Source organism: Triturus cristatus, chromosome 9 (assembly GCF_964204655.1).
Source record: "Triturus cristatus chromosome 9, aTriCri1.1, whole genome shotgun sequence".
Taxonomy (NCBI): domain Eukaryota; kingdom Metazoa; phylum Chordata; class Amphibia; order Caudata; family Salamandridae; genus Triturus; species Triturus cristatus.
Genome location: NC_140592.1, coordinates 524,067,229 through 524,087,655, shown reverse-complemented (window position 1 = coordinate 524,087,655; position 20,427 = coordinate 524,067,229). Strand labels below are relative to the sequence as shown.

Below are 20,427 nucleotides of genomic sequence, written 5' to 3'. Positions count from 1 at the left end.
AGGATCTTGAATCTTTTTCTGAGGCAAGAGAGATGCTCACCCTTGCGCAGGTTCTTCAAGCGCTGCATCAGGAGGACTGGATGGTGTCGATGGACTTGCAGGATGCGTATTTCCACATCCCCATCCTGAAGTCGCACAGGAAGTATCTCTGGTTTACGGTAGGGTCGCAACATTATCAGTTTGCGGTCCTTCTGTTTGGTCTTACTACTGCACCTCGAGTCTTCACTAAGGTGATGGCAGTGGTGGCAGCCCATCTCAGAATGTCGGGGATTTCAGTTTTCCCCTATCTGGACGACTGGCTGATCAAAGCGGAGTCGCTAGAGAAGGTGCTTCATCATCTGCAGGTTACAACTCAGCTGTTGTACAAATTGGGTTTTTCGATAAACGTGCCCAAATCTCACCTGGCGCCCTCTCAGCGCAACCTGTTCATAGCGGCAGTACTGGACACTACTGTGTGTCGGGCATTCCCACCTCCACAAAGGATTCTCGACATACCGGAAATGATTCCCTTGTTTTACAATGGAGCGGTCGTTCCAGTCCTGAAGGTCCTTCGCCTGCTCGGTCTGTTTGCTTCCTGCATTCTGTTGGTCAACCATGCACGCTGGCACATGAGTGCGCTCCAGTGGTGCCTCCGCAGACAGTGGTATCAGCACAAAGGAGGTCTCGGGGAGTCTGTGAGGATCTCCAGAGAAGCTGCGGCGGATCTGTCTTGGTGGAGCGTGGAGGGCAATCTGTCTCAAGGAAAGCCCTTCCATCTACCTCCATCGGTGGCCACTGTGATAACGGATGCTTCCACTTTAGGGTGGGGTGCGCATGTGGGGGATCTGGAGATCAAGGGTCTTTGGTCTCCAGAGGAAAGGTTGCTTCACATCAACCTTCTGGAAATACGGCAATACGTTTGGTGCTCAAGGCCTTCCTCCCTTCCCTTCACGGTCAGTCGGTTCAAGTCCTGACGGACAACACTACCGCGATGTGGTATGTCAACAAGCAGGGAGGAGTGGGGTCGCTTTGTCTCTGCAGAGAGGCTCTGCGTCTCTGGTCCTGGGTTCAGGATCAGCAGATTTGTCTGATGGCAAATCATTTGGCCGGGGTTCTGATCGTTCTCCTCGTGCCCTCCGCTCCGTCTCCCTCTCAGGGCAGACCTCCTCTCGCAGTCAGAGGGGCAGGTTCTACACCCCCACCTCCAAAGCTTACACCTTCATGCCTGGAGATTGAACGGGGCAACCTGAATTCTTTTTCTCTCTCGCCAGATGTGGTAGATGTAATTTTGTCTGCCAGACGTCATTCCACCAAATCTATCTATTCCTATAGGTGGTCTAAATTTGTGCTCTGGTGTGGGGAGAAATCTATTGATCCTTTGAGGGCTCGTTTATCTGACATTCTTCAGTTTGCCCTTTCTCTTGCTCAGAAAGGTTTTGCTGTAGCCACTGTAAAGGGATATCTTTCAGCCTTGTCGGCATTCCTTTGTTTGCCGGATCAACCATCATTGTTCAAATCGCCTATTGTTTTACGATTTCTAAAGGGTCTTACAATCAAGTTTCCGCCTACTCCTTTTATTGTGCCTCAATGGGACTTAAATCTTGTCTTAACTTATCTGATGGGTTCTCCCTTCGATCCCTTACACAAGTGTCCCTTGAGACTATTGTCTTTCAAAACGGTTTTTCTCATTGCGATCACCTCGGCAAGGAGGGTAAGTGAGCTTCAAGCTCTGAGTTCAAAACCCCTCATGCTGAAAGAATGATTCTCAGGACCAGGGCTGCTTTTCTGCCTAAGGTGGTAACTCCTTTCCATCTGGAGCAGTCAGTTACCCTTCCTACCTTCTATCCCCCCTCACCCTTCCAAGGAGGAGGAGCGGCTTCACCGCTTGGACCCTAAGAGGGCGGTGAGCTTCTACCTTGATAGGACTAAAGACTTTCGAGTGGACAACCAGCTCTTCCTGGGCTTTGTTGGCTGCAGGAAAGGCAGAGCGGTGCACAACCACACCCTTTCCAGATGGATTGTCTTGTGCATCAAGATATGCTACTCTTTGGCCGGTAAGGAACCTCCAGAGGGTTTAAGGGCTCATTCCACTAGAGCTAAGTCTTCCACGTCTGCTTTGTCTAGAGGTGTTCCTGTGGAGGACATTTGTAGGGCGGCAACTTGGGCCTCCCTTCACACTTTTGCAAAGCATTACTGCTTGGATTCTGAGGTGAGGAGGGACAGACATTTTGCTTGTTCCGTCCTTCAGGACTTTCTGGTATAGAAGGGTGGACACCCTCCTCCGGGAGTGGGACTGCTGTGGGAATCTTTTCACAAGGTGAGGAATCCACTGGCAGATGTATCCATCAGAAGAACAAGTTGCTTACCTTCGGTAACGCTTTTTCTGGTGGATACAGTATCTGCCTGTGGATTCCACACTGACCCACCCGCCTCACCGTTGTCCACCCTTGTATACCTACAATTCTAATGATGTTGTTTCAAAATGTATTTGTTACTGTCAAAGGCATTGTGTTATTTCTTTTGCCTTCCTATTTATTCTTCACACTGTGTGTGTTGCATTGTATATTATGTACTGTGTATACTGTGTATATATTGCTGTCAGTCCGTCCGTGTGCCTCGAAGGCACGGAAAAAAGGGTGGAACTAACGTCATCACGCCAACGAGGTCTTCTTATGGAGCCGGTGACGTCAGCAAAGTCGCGAGCGGAGCCGTGTCTCTCTGACGTCGTCTTCGACCTCATCGGTGTGGACTGCTACAAAAGTTTCCGAATGTTGCTGGCGCAGGGGATATTCACAAGGTGAGGAATCCACATGCAGATACTGTATCCACCAGAAAAAGCGTTACCGAAGGTAAGTAACTTGTTCATCCATGTTTAAAAATGTTTATCTTACTTTACAGCAGCAAAAATGTGGAGCAGAAAATGAAGATCCTTATAAAAGCAAAAGGTCTTTTAGCACTCACATTACACAAAATAGGAAGCAAATTTCAGAATGTCTTTGAAGTCTGTGGGACAGTGATGAATTTCAGATGAAAAACTGATTTCTCAGCTTTCCTCAGAAGCGTTTGCACCATAGTCAGCATAACATGGCTTTGTTTGCTGTGCCACAGTAGATTAAAACAATGTATCAAGCATGCTCTGATATTCCTACCATTTCCATAGTTTCTCAAGGGCCCTGGATGTAGGTCGTTAACAACGTATTGGGCTTGAGCTGAAGCATCTGAGAATTTGCTAAAAAGATACAAAGTTTTCTAAACATCCAAAAACCCATCACCCGAAGGTTAACTGGTATTCCACCCCACAGCAAAATGATTATTTTTATGGCATCAAAATGCATCAATCAAAATTCAAAGTTCTAATGTGCAGATCATGGGGTATATGGAGTTAGTGAGGGGGGCACAAGAAAACGTTCAACAAGAGACTGGTATTTATTGCTCATACTGTTTCCCAAAATCAAAATTCAGATTGGTTGCATTTGTGTTAATGTAGTATCTTCGGAATCCAAGCCATGCAGAGGTGGTTCAAACAAGTTTGGAATCGAAGCACCAAATATCAGCTAATGGAACTTTACCTCGCTGCTAGATCAAAGGGGAAATCCTCTTATTTGGAAAGTGGGTCAACTAGAAACCCAAAAAGTTTGTGGTCGAGTAGCAGTCCGCATATTTAAAGAGAGGGTCAGTATACATGTGGGAAAGAAATTGATTGTACCCCTTCCTATGAGTAAGTTATTGCTATCTTGTCAGTCTCCCCAAAACCTAATAAGTTAACACTACTCGCACTCCACTCTGGTAAGAGGTACTCACAGTCCAACAGAGCCTATTTCTTTTCTGAATTAGAAACAACATTTGGTAGAGCTTGTTTAGTGTGCTTGAGCTTAAAGGCCACTGGATATGGAAAATGACAGAACGTACCAGGAAACCAAAAAGTGTTTTAAATTGCATGCAGTGTGTGTAATTGAATTGCTGCCAACTGTTGAGCCATCTTGGCGATTCTTGTCAAGGTACAACAAATGTGATGGATAGCAGGTATCGGTTTTGATGGCCGTTCACCTAATTTTACAAAGGTTTTTGGTTTTTAAAAACAAAATCCCAAAGTGGGAATTTTTTATTTGAAAAAAAATTGCTAAAACGTCCCAAACCTAGGGAGGTTTTGGGGGTGGGAAACATTATTTAGTTATTTTTTTTATTTATTTGTGACTTCCAGAAACAAGCATTTACAATGCAATGGTCTCGGCATTGTTAAAGTTAGAGCTATTGGCATTGCTCATGATATTATTTTTGTTTATGTTTTTGTCTTTAAAACATTTAAAGAAACGGCATTGTTATTTATTATGTCAATAGCTTAATCACTCAAATGCGAGACCTATTGCATTTGCACCCACAGAGAGCCACCCACCCACACACACACAGCCACCCACCCACAGAGCCACCCACCCACACACACACAAAGCCACCCACCCACCGAGCCACCCACACAGCCGCCAGTGCACTCTAGGGCAGTGCTTAATTTGTATTAAAAAAAAAAAGTGCCAGGGCTCTTGACAGAAGGCCATTGCAACTTGCACCACACATTGTCCCTGACATGCTGCTAAAGATCATAACAACACAACTACTAACCATCACACTCCTACAAATGAGACAATTCGGACTATTTCAGGCCCCCAAAGCTATAAGAATGGCTTAGGTGGCAGGTGATAGTAATTTTTAATATATATTGCATTAATAAATGACTGTTGTGTTCACGTCTAAATAAGCCAGTCAGTGCAACCTCCCTCAGTCTGTAACTTCTAAACCTCACCCTCCCCTGACCCCCCCCCCCCCCCCCCCCCCCCTCCCGTTTGTGTTTTCTAGCCTGCCGGCACTTCCGTTTTCATCTTTATTATTGCCACCTTGAAATATGCGAGTTCAAGATGCGTGCTGCACAAAAACTGATCGTGTTTAATGAACTACATTTTAATGTTACTCTAAATATAATAAGACTCTAGGCGACATTCGGGGTATGCATGGCAACTGACGCCTCTTAGTTCACAAATGGCATTGTTGTCCGTCTGGAGGAGCGGCAGTGTTTTAACTCATGCTTAAAATGAGCACTTTTAATAACTTCCTCTCAATTCAGTGCTATGATCTTGTGTACTGAGGTGACGCGCTAAAGAAATGCACTTTTTTGAATTCTGAAGAGACATTATCACACATTTACATCATGTTTACTGTATGATTAACATGCCGATCATTTTCACGGCTCGCCCCCTGGCTCGTATACACTTGGCTAGTCTCTGGCTGGCTCTACCTGTTAATTAATATATTGGCTCGTGCACCTCTAACAAAGAGAGGTAAAGGGATACATGGCAGTGAGGCCGGTAGATGGTAGAGAAATAGACTGGTGCAGACAAACAGACAAAGTCAGTCTCCATTGCCTAACGTCAGAATCATCACTTTCAATCACCTGGAAATCTGCCGGCAACTTCCGCATGCCCCAACCTCATCCCCCTCACCTATTCTTAGCAGAAGCGGCAGATTCTGAGCTTTGCCCTGCTGGCGTAGAGGAGCACGACAGAGTCTGTAGAAGCACTGGAATCCCTAGCCACTCCGGGCGGGCACCTAAGCCTTCCGGGTGCCTTCACACTCAGGATAAATGAATACATTTTGTTCTGTGCTTTAGTCGCCCCTCTGTGAGCACTGTCTGGTAGATGAAGCTCTGTGTAAATAAACACATTCAGAGAGGAGGTTGTGTACAAAAAACAACAGCCACAATACCGTACGTTTTGAACGTGTAGTTAAATACCGGCTCATCGAGTACCTCATTGGCTGATCATTCCATGGCACTACCAAAATTTCATTTGGACACATTTGCTCAACTGTTAAACACTCCCTTCTATGGGTCATTTAACAACTTGGGGCTTTGGGATTAGGTAACCTACTTTGGATGCTGTGTAAAAGAGTAAATACAAAAATTAATGCAATGAAACTAAGCAACCAGTACTGTCTAAAACACTGTGAAAACTGACATGCATTCTGGCATTTTGTTTAGTTAATGTCGATTTTCTCATAGATGCGAGTAAAGTGCTCTTAATATCTTAATGAAATCTGCACACTTTTAACTAATAGCACCGGGTGACCTTTGACAACTAATACATTTTCATGTACCCCCTCTGCCCCCTGCCCCCTTGGCAAACTTTATTGCCTCCCAGTGTCTGGGGGATAACCAAGACGCAGGAGAGTGAGTCAAATAGTATAGAAAATTAAAGAGAAGCCGGGATTCGGATTCACATGCTCCGATCCCGATCACGTTGGTTAGTCTGTAAGCACTACTTTTATTAATGAGTTTCGCATTAGTAAAGCACCACGGTGTGCATGTGTGGTGACACTTCACCCATGAGATACGTGCCATGTAATTGTTGACACAATCCACAATTTGAGTTTTCATCAATATATTTATTACGACGTGCAGGACCTTTCCAAGGCACACTACATACATTCACTCCAAAAATAAAACGTGTAGGTAAAAAACATTGCCATTAACAGTGTCAATAGCTCTAACTCACAAATGCGAGACCTATTTGCATTGCAAATGCTTGTTACAATAATGACCCATTGTCGTGAAGTTGAGTCTCAGCCCGTTTTTTCTGCTAACAGGTGGGACTTGCAGTTATCAAAGTCTTTGCACGACTAGCTCAACTAGTCTAGGTTTTCCTAATGCTTGAGGTCCTTTTTGTACCATTATTGATGAATGACTAGAAGTACCAGAAAGCAAAGTAAAAGATATCTACTCATCCATTGAAAACAATAAACCACATTATATTTTTCATATTTTAAATACACAAAAGTACAGCCAAAAAACACACTGTGGGTGGGTTCCCTCCCCCCCCCCCCCCCCCCTCTAATGTGGCATTCATCTGTAACCTGGAAGACTTATTAACTGGGCAGCATTATGCCGAAGATGAGAAGGTAATCCTTCCAAACAGCAGACTGGTAAGAATGGAGGGTGTCTGAACATGATCCATTTCATTAAGAACTCTGGCATCATAGGACTGAGGGGCTCATACATGGACTGACTCTTAGACGTGCAGGCATGATGGGGGCAAGGCTGCCAAGTCTCCCAGGTCCACGTGTTACTTGCATTTAATTTCCGGATATTGTAATTGGATAAACAGTGGTGGTAAATAAAATACCCAGGCTGGGTGGGCTACTCCCGTGCGGGCCTGAAGGGCAGAGTCTCTTACCATCCTCATCAAGGCGCCTCGTTAATCCACGACAGCTGCTCAAAGCGCTACACTTGTAGCGTGGAGTATAGTTTAGTTTAGAATAACACTGCTAGCTAATGAGTAGTCATTAGTAAGGTTTACCAGTTAGCTACCTATCTCGGAAAGCCATGATTGTGCTTCGGGGATTATATCAACCAAGAAGCACTTCCTTTCTTTCAACTAGTGGTAGAAATAAGAACATGTGGCCAAAATTCTGGCAGTTTATATGGAAAATACGGTGTCTTTCTTTTAATCACAATGTATTGGGGCATCAGCGCGCTTGTCACCTACAAGAACAATAACTCCCATAATGATGGGGCTTACAGTGCAGGCACTGTTGTTTTGGACTTAAACCATTTTACATCGAACTACACTTCCCAGAAGACCACCGGGAAGTGGCAGCGCCAATGTACATTAGGACCAGGAACTGGCCTCATGGGATAGGTAGTTCCATTACCAGACCCTGAAGCCGTAAAATGTAAGTGACTGAACTGCATGCCCCACAGTGCTCCACTGCCCTGAATTCCACCGGGCCTGCCGCCTCGAGAACTGCTACGGCCACCGCACGTGGCTGCGAATCTGTATTTTCCCTTCCTTCCTTCGCGCCGAGTCAGACAAGTACCTCCACTGCTCAATTCAGCCTCCTGCTCGTTCCGCCATTGCCGCCGCGGCTCCGGTTGCCATGTTCCCTCCCTGAGCCCTCTTGTCTGCCGCCCAATGGCATCCATGCCTGTGAAACCCCGCCCCTTCATTGAACCTTTCATCCAATGACAGAGCAAGGCTTGAAACGCAGACTGTGTACTTTACTGTGCTACCGGCATTCACAACAAACTTCGCGCAAACTGAAGTTGTAAAAGTTCTTGGCAATAACAAAAAAATGTTTTTTTGTTTTCTTTTACATTTTGTTCGAACGGGATTTAATGGTGCTTAAAGACGACTGGTCTTACTGGTTTAAAATTTGCATAGACAGTGTGCCAAATCGGGTTTCTAATTCGTGGTTTGAAACACATAAACCAGAGACCAGAGCAGCAGCCGAACACGGGAGCTGACAGCAGGGGGAGAGGACGCCATTAACACCACCGCCTTTCTCCGAGGTCAAGCAGAAATGCCTCGGAGAAACGCAGTGGCGTTTTCGGGGGTGTGTTTTTCTTTCTCTCCTCTTGCCATTGGCTGGAATGTTTACATTCCAGAGGAGAGAAAGAATCGAACCCCCCCCCCCCCCCCCCCCCCCCCCCCCCCGAATCCGAAAAAGACGGGGCTTGTTTGGAGAGACAATGCTCTTCTCCAATGGCTGACCAGTATTTCAGAGGCCAGCCAATGGAGAAGAGGTAAAAAAAAAGGTGCGGGTTAAAGCCCCACTCCTTAACATTAAATCTCGGAGCGAGACTGCGCAAGCGCAGCCTTCAACCTGAGACCTAAAAAGGGAGCTCACACCATCTAACCTAAATAAGGTGGACAGTGTAATTCCCTTCCTCAGATGGTCCGTATTCTGGTGGTCCAGCAGAGGAAGCTTTTGGATGACAGAGCCTATGGGGGCATTGCAGACGGAGCTGACAGTCTGCCTAACTCTAAATGAGGCAGACAAGTTGTCAGTTTGGCAGACAGGGTACTCTATCGCATTTCCGATGGAGTACCCTCTCCACCAAACTCTATATCTGGCCATGAAACAGCTTTGGGTTATGAACAGTATCTTAGTAACTAAGTGTTCTTTATTTGTGGCTCATTATGTCAAGGAACCCAATTTTTGGGGGATAAAGCTGCCTTGGTTGAAGTGAAGGGTTAATGATTTACTTTAAATAAGGTGGTTGGTGGTATAGATTAAAAGGCCCATTTAGTTTTAATGGTCTCTTCTGTGTAAAATCTCCAATAATTTAGGAAAAGAGTGATACGGAGAAAGGCTTATGTTGTGTTGCATGAAATTTGTGTGAGACCACAAATGCTAGATGAATCATGTTAAAGGAGGCACATTGCATGTGGGCCTGCACAAGATGGCGGTGCCTCTGCAGGTTACCTTTATTCTCTGGACGGGTCACCTTGAGTGGCCTTCATGCCTAACACTGTACCTGTGATATAGCTTAGCAAACATGGCATTGTGTTATTGACGATGTCTTGCTGTACCTGCATTTCTAACCAACACCTCCTAGCCTTATCATTGCCTGCTCAACGTTGCAACTGCTATAGTAAAGTTTCTAAATATAGTATCAAGGGTTTTTTATTAGAGTGCACGAACAGTGGTGGCCCTGAGCTGCCTTTGGTAGATAAAAATAATCTTAACGTATTTGCTTTGGTCACCGTAAGTTGGCAGGGTATGCCCAGACATGGGTTCCTTGCTCACTTTGCCACTGGATTCAAGCTAGCCTGGCTGATAAGGGGTGTTACCCTGAAAATGTTCCCAGGATGCTTGTTTCCGGTCCAAGGAAGACCTGCCTTGGCAGTTCAGGCTGGACTGTTCTTCTGAGGAACAGAGTCAAGACTGATTTGCATATGGCTGGGTCTGAACTGGGGTGGTGAAGTGAACAAAAGAACAATGATGGATTCAACCCAGATGGAAAAGTGACTGGGGGTGAGTGTCTGAAAAGTTTCAGTGCTCCTTACATTATCTAAGTGTGTTTGCTTTGTTCGCCCTAAGTTGGCAGGGTATGACCAGAAGTGGGTCCCTTGCTCACTTTCCCACCGGATTCAAGCTAGCCAGGCTGATGATGGGTGTTACCCCGAAACTGGTCCTAGGATGCTTGTTTCCGGTCCAGGGAAGACCTGGCGTGGCAGTTCGAGCTGAACTGTTCCCATGAGGAACAGGGTCAGTACTGATTTGCATATGGCTGGGTCTGAACTGGAGGTGGTGAAGTGAGGAAAAGAGCAATGATAGATTTAGCGCAGATTTAATAGTGACTGGGGGTGAGTGTCTGAAAGGTTTCAGGCTACGTCCATCATCTTATTGTGTTTGCCGAGATAAAAATAACCACCATGAATGCTGACCATTAACCACTGCTTACCCAGAACCCCAAGAAAAGTCTTTGCTTAAGGCTAAAAAACAGAATGGCCTTCTGGAGTTTTGGAAATGTGAAATGAGCGCTGGCAGATCTTGGATGGTAGCCATGCGCTCTACAAGCATGTTTGAATCGAATCTGCTCTATTAACCCATTGAGATGTTTTCCTAAGTTCCCTTTGCACTTGTGCTCAGGGGACACTACTTTCCATCCAGAAAGGGAGGGAAGGGTGTTCTGCATGTTAATCAAAGCCATTGGTTTACATCCATGATCTGTGTGTGGGGTTTCACAGGTGGTCACTCCTGTGTAAGTGTATACACAAGCTGGATGTAGGTCGCCTTCACTAACGCTCACAATGCACTGAGAATACAGTGCAGGATAGTCTCTCCAGATGTGTCTGGTTAGCATTTTCTGTTGCTGAGCTGAAGGCTGCTGTTAAGGAATTGTGGGCTTTTGAAAGAGTGGTGTCTGAATCTCCTTTTGTGGCCCTTTGCAGAACTTGTTGTTGTATCTGGTTTGTAGCCCTCTAAGTTTTATGCCAAAGATGTGTGTAGGTGATGCATGATCTTTCCATGATTTATAATTGTATACCTCACCTTTGTTCATGTTACTTGAAGAAGAGGTGATATATTTGTGCATTGTTGATTGTATTTCAGCTCACTTCCACCACGTTATTGAGCTGCTGAGGTTCCGCCAGGGTACAGTGGTCAGCATTTTCCTCTCAGCAGGTAAGCAGAGTTACAGTTGAGATATCTGTACGATTACAAAAAAGGCTGAGCTCTCCAACTGCAATTAGCTCTCCTGTGTGCCTCTCAGCCTACTAAATTGGAACCTTCTGCATGCTTAAATTAATGTATGTATGCTAAAATTGTTTAGTTAAGACGCAGATGTGTGTATCTCCAGAATTTAACCCACTCCAATCCACACCACTCACCCCAATCCACTCCACTCTACCACACTCCAATCATCCCTTCCCACCGTACCCCAATCTGTCCCACTCCAATCTAAAACAATCTGCCCCACTCCAATCTTCTGCACTTACTCTGATCTGCCCCACTCTGATCCGCTCTGATCTGCCCCACTGCAATCCGCCCCACTCCGATGCGCCCCACTCCAATCCAGCAAACCCCAATCCACCCACTCCATCCCAATTCCCCAACTCCAATGCACCACAATCCACCCCTCTCCAAGCCACCCCACACCAATCCAATCAAATTGAATCTACCCCACCCCGATCCAATCCACCTCACCCCAATCCAATTCACCTCACCCCAATGCAATTCACCCTCTCCCTCCCCACTCTACCCCACTCCAATGCACTGCACTCCACCCCACTTGATTTCAAAACAATCTGCCCCACTCCATTCAAAAACAGCCTGTCCTACTCCAATCCAAAACAATCTGCCCTACTCCATTCAAAAACAGTCTGTACTACTCCAATCAAAAACAATCCGCCCTACTCCAATTTGACCCACTTAAATCAAAAACAATCTGACCCACTCCAATCAAAAATAATCCGCCACTCTCCAATTTGCCCCACTTAAATCGAAAACAATCTGTCCCACTCCAATCGAAAATAATACGCCCCACTCCAGTCCGCCCCACTCCAGTCGGCCCCTCTCCAGTCGGCCCCTCTCCAGTCGGCCCCTCTCCAGTCGGCCCCTCTCCAGTCCGCCCCCTCCAATCTGCCCCACTCCAATCTGCCCCACTCCAGTCTGCCCCACTTCAATCTGCCCCACTCCAACCTGCCCCACTCTAATCCAGTCCACCTCACTCACTGCTTATGTGCCCTGACCTGCCCCGCTCTAACCTGCCCCGCTCTGACCTGCCCCGCTCTGACCTGCCCCGCTCTGACCCGCCCCGCTCTGACCCGCCCCGCTCTGACCCGCCCCGCTCTGACCCGCCCCGCTCTGACCCGCCCCGCTCTGACCCGCCTCGCTCTGACCCGCCTCGCTCTGACCCGCCTCGCTCTGACCCGCCTCGCTCTGGCTCACCCTGCTCCACTCTGGCCCACCCCACTCTGGCCCGCTCTGATCCAAAACAATGTGCATAACTACCATGTACCTCACTCCAGTCTTCCCCACTCTAATCCACCCCAGTCCAATGCAAAACAGACAACCCCACTCCAAGCTTCTACAATCCAAAACAATCTGCCCCACTCCAATCCGCAGCACTACCAACTTGCTCCACTCCAATCCGCCCCATTCCAGTCCGCACAACTCCAATTCGCTCCACTCCAATTCAGTTCATCCCAAACCACCCAATCCAGTCCACCCCCCACTCCGGCCCAAAACAATCTGTCCCACTCCAGTCCAAAACAATCTTCCCCACTCTAAACCACTCCACTCCAATCTGCCCTACTGAAATCCAAAGCAATCTGCCCACTCCAATCCACTCCACTCAAATCTTCCGCATTCCAACAATCTGTCCCACTCCAATCCAAAACAATCTGCCCCACTCAATCCAAAACAATCTGGCATACTCTAATCTAAAACAATCTGCCCCACTCCAATCCACCTCAATCCAATCTAACCTACTTCAATCCAGTCCATCTCACCCCAATCCAACCCACCCCACTCCCTCCCCAATCCAAAACAATCTGCCCCACACCAGTCTGCCCTACTCAAGTCTAAAGCATTCTGTCCCACTCCAGTTCAAAAGAATCCACCCTTCTCCAGTTTGCCCCATTCCAATCCAACACAATCTGCCCTATTCCAATACAAAACAATCTGCCCTCTCCAGTCTGCCCCACTCCAATCTAAAACAATCTGTCCCACTTCAATCTTCCCCACTCCAATCCAAAACAATCCGCCCCATTCCAATCTGCCCCACTTTAAATCTACTCGAATCTACCTTCCTCGAATCCAAAACAATCTGTCCCTCTTTAAATAGCCCGACTCCAGTCTGCTCCAATCCAAAACAATCTGCCCACTTCAATCCGCCCCACTCAGATCCAAAACAATCTGCCCCACTCTAATTCAAAACAGTCTGCCCCACTCCAATCCAAATTAAGCTGCCCCACTCCAATCTGCCTCACTCCAATCCCAAATAATCCACGCCACTCCAGTCCTCCCCACTTCAGTCCCAGTCTGTCCCACTCCAGTCCTCCTCACTCTAGTCTGCTCCACTACAATCCAAAGCAATCTGCCCTCTCTAATCTGCCCCACTCTGATCCAAAACAGTTTGCCCCAATTCAATCCATCTAATTTTAATCTGCCTTACTGCAGTCTAAAACAATCTGCCTCACTCCAGTCTGCTTCTCTCCAATCCACCCCACTCCAAAACAAAATAGTCTGTCCCACTGTAATTCACCCCACTCCAATACAAAACAATCGGCCTCACTCCAATCTTCTCCAATCCAAAACAATTAGCCCGACTCCAATTTGCCGCGCTCCATTCCAGCTCACACCAATCCACCTACTCCAACCCAATTCGCCCCACTCCAGTCTAATCCATCAACATCCAATCCAATCTACCCCATTGCAATCCAGTTCACCTTACCCTAATCCAATCCACCCAATTCCAATTCAATCTACCCAACCCCATCTCACTCCAATCCAAAACAATCTGCCCCACTACAATCCAAAACAATCTGCCCCACTCCAGTTCAAAACAGTCTGCCCCATTTCCAATCGTCCCCAGTCCAATCGAAAATAATCTGCCCCGATCAAAGGGGACAGGATACTTTCTGTATATAGCTTTTTTACTTCATGTCAACAACACCTACATTTTTTAACAGTAAACAGTAATGGCGGCCATTTCATTTCTAAAACTCTTACCAGTCAGCCAATTGCTTTTGCGAAACTCGCGGGAGTTCACGCTCTTGTTAGAGCGTGAAGGTTTACAGGACAAACTGGCCTCTCAACGCATCACGGGGCTCCATTTTTTAATTTGTGCTGTCATGGAACACCGGCAAGACTCTTGCAAGCCTAACCGTTCAAATAGCTATATATTTTTTTATTCTTAATATCTCAAAAACTGCTATACAAATTTACCCCAAATCTCATAAAATACAATCTGTGGACCAAGATCTAGCTTCCTGACGAATTTGGTGTAATTCCATTCAGCAGTTTTTGCTGTAGCCTTTTCTAAAGAAGTATGTGGAAAATGCATGGGTTTTTTATGTTTTGGGACCCCCATTTATTCTCGACCCCCGCTTGCCGAATCACGCTAACACTTTCCAGGATGGTGCTGAGGCGGATAAACTTTTTATTTGAAAAGTTTTGTGAAGATTTGTCAAACAGGGTCAAAGTTATTAGCAAACCAAAAAGCGCACCATCGGTGGAAACGTAGACCTAACTATAACTACCTAGGGTCGACCGCCACTAGGTATTGTATATATATGTGTATGTGTAAATGTGTGTGTGTGTGTGTGTGTGTGTGTATGTGTGTATATATATAATATATATATATTATCTACTGGCGGTCGCCAGTAGATAGTTATAGTTAGGACCGTGTTTCCATAGGAAATCTGAAAATTCTATTTTGAATAACTTTGGCGCCGGTTGACGAATCCTCGCGAAATTTTCAAAACTAATGGGGCACTCAGCTCCTACCCTGAAAGTCTCGAGGTGATTCGTCAAGGGGGGGCCGAGAAAAAAGGGGGGTCCCAAAACACGTTTTCCCCATGCATTTTTCCATAGGACCTTTAGTCAAAGGTACAGCCCGAACGGCTGAACAGAATTACTTGAAATTTGGCAGAGAGGTAGTCCTCAGGTCAGGGAAGTGCCTTGTGCAGGTCTGGTGTCAATCTGTTCATTATTTCCTGAGAAAATAGCATTTAAAAGCATATACATATCTATACGCGCGCACCTTGCGCGAGCGAAATTCTGATTGGGTGATAGATGTCAGTAAACATTCGAATCGGTCGAAATCAGGAAGTGTCGGCCGCCATTTTGTCTGTCGCACTGAAAAGGAAAGGTGGAAAACGTGAAAAGGGGGCAGGGAATAGAGTTCCTGACCCCCTGGCCTTTGTCAGGGGGTCACAGAAGGACCCCCAAGGGTGAAAAAACCATTGTATTATTTTTTTAAAAAATCGCGGGGGCGTGCACGGTGCGCGCAGCGCACCGTGCGCCCAAAGCGCGCGCACGGAGCGCGTAGTGCACCGTGCGCGCATGGTGCGCGCACGGAGAAAAACCTTAAAAAAATAATAATTAATAAATGCATAACTTAGCATTTTAAAAAACGTACAAATTCACTTAAAAAACCATTGGTTTCACACACGTTGTAGTTAAGAATTAGCATTTAAAAAACCTTGCAAATTCACTTAAAAAACCATAGGTTTCACACAGGTTATAGTTAGGTGGACATTTCACTCGTAAAAAACCAATGAAATTCCCCTGTTATAGTTAGTTCAGATAACTATAACTCGCGCGACCGCCACTCTATCACAAGGATGATGTCATCAGTGATGTCATGAGTGATGCCATTGACCATGTCATGAGTGATGTAATGTGTGACGTCATGAGCAGTGGATTGCGGGCGTGCGAGTTATAGTTATCTGAACTAACTATAACGGGGGAATTTCATTGGGTTTTTACGAGTGAAATGTCCACCTAACTATAACCTGTGTGAAACCTATGGTTTTTTAAGTGAAAATATAAATATATATATATGTATATATACACACACACAAATACGTTTTAGAAATGTATTACCTAGTGTGTATATGTATATGTGTGTGTGTGTGTGTGTGTGTGTGTGTGTATATATATATATATATATGTGTGTGTGTGTGCATATGTGTGGGTGTGTGTGTATATATATATATATATATATATTAACTGAAAAAACCATAGGTTTTACAGATGTTATAGTTAGGAATTAGCATTTAATAAACCTTAGAAATTCACTGAAAAAACAAAAAGTTTCAGGGACGTTATAGTTAGTTGGTTAGTTGGACATTTGACTCATATAAAACCAGAGAAATTCACCCGTTCTAGTTAGTTGAGCTAACTATAACTCGCGCGCTCGCAATGCACTGGTGATGATGTCACATATTACATCACTCATGACATGGTCAGTGACATCACTGATGACATCTCAAATGACATCACTCATGACATCATCCAGTAAATGTGTGTTTCCGTAAAGTTTAAATATTTTTCATATACATCTATGCCAAGGTGTATTGAAGAATGAGTGGATTTACAAGTGCCTGAAGGGATTATTTAGTAGGTGTATGACTGACTGTATAAGAGAGGGATTGAACGTGTCTTACTGAATGCATGGGTTAGTGACTAAACTGTGTGAAAGTCTGTATTAGTCTCTCAGTTGGTGTATAAGCGGCTGCATGGGTTGGTGAGTAGCTACATGAGTGTCTATATGGCTTATTGATTTGTTGCTTGAGTATCTGTATGAGTGCCTGTGTGGGTGGGGGGGGTGTGACTGTGCATACATGTCTGAGTGGGTGATTCACTGGTTGTATGGATTCAAAAGTACATCTGGGAAGGGCTGTATGGGTGAGTTAGTGTGTGTATGGGTGTGTTGGCGAGTGAATAAATGTTTCACTGCTATATGTGTGAGTAACTACATATGTTTTGAGGCCGTAAATGTGAGTGTTGGAGTATATAAATGACTATACGTGAGAGTAAGTTATTTGAAGAGTGGGTGTATAAAAGAGTGTCTGCTTGTATCCGTGATTGTATAAGACAGTAAGTATGTGTTAGTATCTGCATAAATAAGTGATGTGGTGTGTAACGCAGTTGGTGTGTATAACTGTATACATGAGTAAATGGGTATGTGATTCTTTGCATGACTGACTAGGTGTGTGAGTAACTCTATGGATGAGTGGCAGACTGTGACTGTATGTACAGGTGTATGAGTGCATATTATAGTACTGTATTGATGAGTAACTGCATGTATAAGTGAGTGTAGACCTAGGAAAAAGTGGGTGGTATGAAGTATCTGGCATTGTTGTGTGTATGGTTTCAAAAATAGTAGTCTGTATTTTAAAGTGCGTGTATCAAAGTTTATATTAGGCCATCAGTATGTGCATCAGATTATCACGTGGATGATGTCATCAGTGATGTCATCAGTGATGTCACTGACCATGTCATGAGTGATGTAATATCATCACCAGTGCATTGCGGCCCCGCGAGTTATAGTTAGCTCAAGTAACTATAACGGGTGAGTTTCTCTGGTTTTATATGAGTCAAATGTCCAACTAACTATAACGTCCCTGAAACCTATGGTTTTTTCAGTGAATTTCAAAGGTTTTTTAAATGCTAATGCCTAACTATAACGTCTGTAAAACCTATGGTTTTTTCAGTGAATTTCGAAAGTTTTTTAAATGTTAATTTCATATTTTAATATTTATAAAACCTATATTTTTTCTATTGTTTTTTTTTTGTAATATTTTGAAACTCTATTATCCTTTTTTGTAATTAATTTTAAAAAGTATGTAATGTTTTATATCTTCAAAAAAAAAGTATCTATATCTATATATATATATATATATATATATATATATATATATATATATATATATATTTATTTTTTTTGTTGAGAAAACTGAAGTCCCGTACCGGTAGTGTACCAAGCTCCATCAGCACGCGAATCCTATCTGCCATATTGCTAAACTCGTAAAGGATTCGCATTTCGTATCCGGGTTCGTGGCACCACGTCCCGCGTAACATCATATACGTATGTGGTTGCGCCAGCTGCTACTTTGGTTTGCGACGGGTACGCAGTACCAAGCTGCGCCTTATGTCATGTACGTATGGGGTCGTGCCCGCTGCGCGTTGTGTATGCGATGAGTGCAAGCTGCCAGGCCCTATGTTATGTCATAGACATATGGGTGCCGATTCCGTTCCTGTAAAACCCGGGTACAATTCGTCGTACGGAGCGTATTCCCCATACGACATGTACCCGGGAAATCCACCGTACAATCCAGCAAGTACGATTCGTACAGAAATACCATTTCCGTACGAATCGTACAAAACACCGTACGGCTAAAAAATACCTACGAGTCTGATCCTGGACAGCACGTACGCGACGTCCGTACCGTGTCAGGCAGCGTTTTATGGACCAGCAAGTACGATTCGTCCCTACATCACTCCGCACAGCTATTTTTTACGGCAGCCAAAAAATGCCAGAAAACTGAGTCCGACGCAAAAACGGAGCCCCAGTACGTGACGGACAGCCATGGACCCCATCCTACGTGACATCCCGGCCCTCTTAGCATACGACCTGGTGCACCGAACCCGACGCACACGCCGCAGAAGGTGAGAACAACACCCAGGGGCCAAGGGAGGGTGAGGGGCAGGAAACATACCCCCTACCCAAATTAAAACCTACGATATTGAGGCCAAACATTACCTCAAGGGTCTGGTCACTCCGGGGGGGCGTGTCCACTAATCCCTGCGTCACGCAACATCGGAAGTGGACGTGTACGCCTACCCCTACGGCAACACTACAATAGTGATACGCACTGTACTCACACATACATAGCGTGGGTACGGTCGGAAGCACTATATCAGTGGTGCCGTGGGGGTACGCGTGGTATGGACCGTACACACGCCCCCAGAGCGTGTGTACGGTCCGTATCACCATTGTAGTGGTGCCGTAGGGGTACGCGTGGTACGGACCATACACACGCCCTCAGAGCGTGTGTACGGTCCGTATCACCATTGTAGTGGTGCCGTAGGGGTACGCGTGGTACGGACCGTACACACGCCCTCAGAGCGTGTGTACGGTCCGTAACACCATTGGAGTGGTGCCATAGGGGTACGCGTGGTACGGACCGTACACACGCCCTCAGAGCGTGTGTATGGTCCGTATCACCATTGTAGTGGTGCCGTAGGGTTACGCGTGGTACAGACCGTACACACACCCTCAGAGCGTGTGTACGATCCGTAACACCATTGGAGTGGTGCCGTAGGGGTACGCGTGGTACGGACCGTACACACGCCCTCGGAGTGTGTGTACGGTCCGTATCACCATTGGAGTGGTGCCGTAGGGGTACGCGTGGTACGGACCGTACACACGCCCTCGGAGTGTGTGTACGGTCCGTAACACCATTGTAGTGGTGCCGTAGGGGTACGCATGGAACGGACCGTACACATGCTCACAGGGTGTGTGTACGGGCCGTACCACGCGTACCCCTATGGCACCACTACTATAGTGATACGGACCGCACCACGCATACATAGCGTGGGTACGGGCCGTATCACCATTGTATTTGTGCCATAGGGGTACGCGTGGTACGGACCGTACACACCCCATGAATGCGGGGGTACGGTCCGTTTCACACGTACCCCTACGGCACCAGTACATTTGGGATACAAGGCGTACACACACCACAAATGTTGGCCTACGGCCTGGTGCAGCATATTACCTCCATATTGGTGTGTGTGTAGGCCCAGGACAGCAGTGTACTGCACCAAGGGGGTGGGTGGGTGGGTGGGTGGGTGGCTGCATAGGATTCCCAGCAGTGGAAAAACATGGGGGTGGGTGCATATCACTCCCAGCAGTGGACAGACATGTGAGGGGTGGGTGCATATCACTCCCAGCAGTGGACAGACATGTGAGGGGTGGGTGCAGAGGACTCCCAGCAGTGGACAGACATACGAGGGGTGGGTGCATATCACTCCCAGCAGTGGACAGACATATGAGGGGTGATGCAGAGGACTCCCAGCAGTGGCCTGCAATATGAGGGGTGGGTGCATATCACTCCCAGCAGTGGACAGACATGTGAGGGGTGGGTGCAGAGGACTCCCAGCAGTGGTCTGCAATATGAGGGGTGGGTGCATATCACTCCCAGCAGTGGACAGACATGTGAGGGGTGGGTGCAGAGGACTCCCAGCAGTGGACAGACATATGAGGGGTGGGTGCAGAGGACTCCCAGCAGTGGCCTGCAATGTGAGTGGTGGGTGCATATCACTCCCAGCAGTGGACAGACATGCGAGGGGTGGGTGCAGAGGACTACCAGCAGTGGACAGACATATCAGGGGTGGGTGCATATCACTCCCAGCAGTGGACAGACATGTGAGGGGTGGGTGCATATCACTCCCAGCAGTGGACAGACATGTGAGGGGTGGGTGCAGAGGACTCCCAGCAGTGGACAGACATATGAGGGGTGGGTGCATATCACTCCCAGAAGTGGACAGACATATGAGGGGTGGGTGCAGAGGACTCCCAGCAGTGGCCTGCAATATGAGTGGTGGGTGCATATCACTCCCAGCAGTGGACAGACATGTGAGCGGTAGGTGCAGAGGACTCCC

At 46.4% G+C, this 20,427-nt stretch overlaps 1 protein-coding gene across 1 annotated transcript in view; it reads left to right on the top strand.

Annotated features, from left to right (window-relative positions):
• The window catches only part of RCE1 (Ras converting CAAX endopeptidase 1), a 226,335-nt gene that overhangs the window by 110,638 nt on the left and 95,270 nt on the right, over positions 1-20,427 (top strand). Inside the window, exon 6 of the mRNA XM_085625516.1 lies at positions 10,861-10,932. Within this exon, the coding sequence (XP_085481642.1) occupies positions 10,861-10,932 (72 nt within the window). The remainder of the gene's footprint in view (positions 1-10,860; positions 10,933-20,427) is intronic.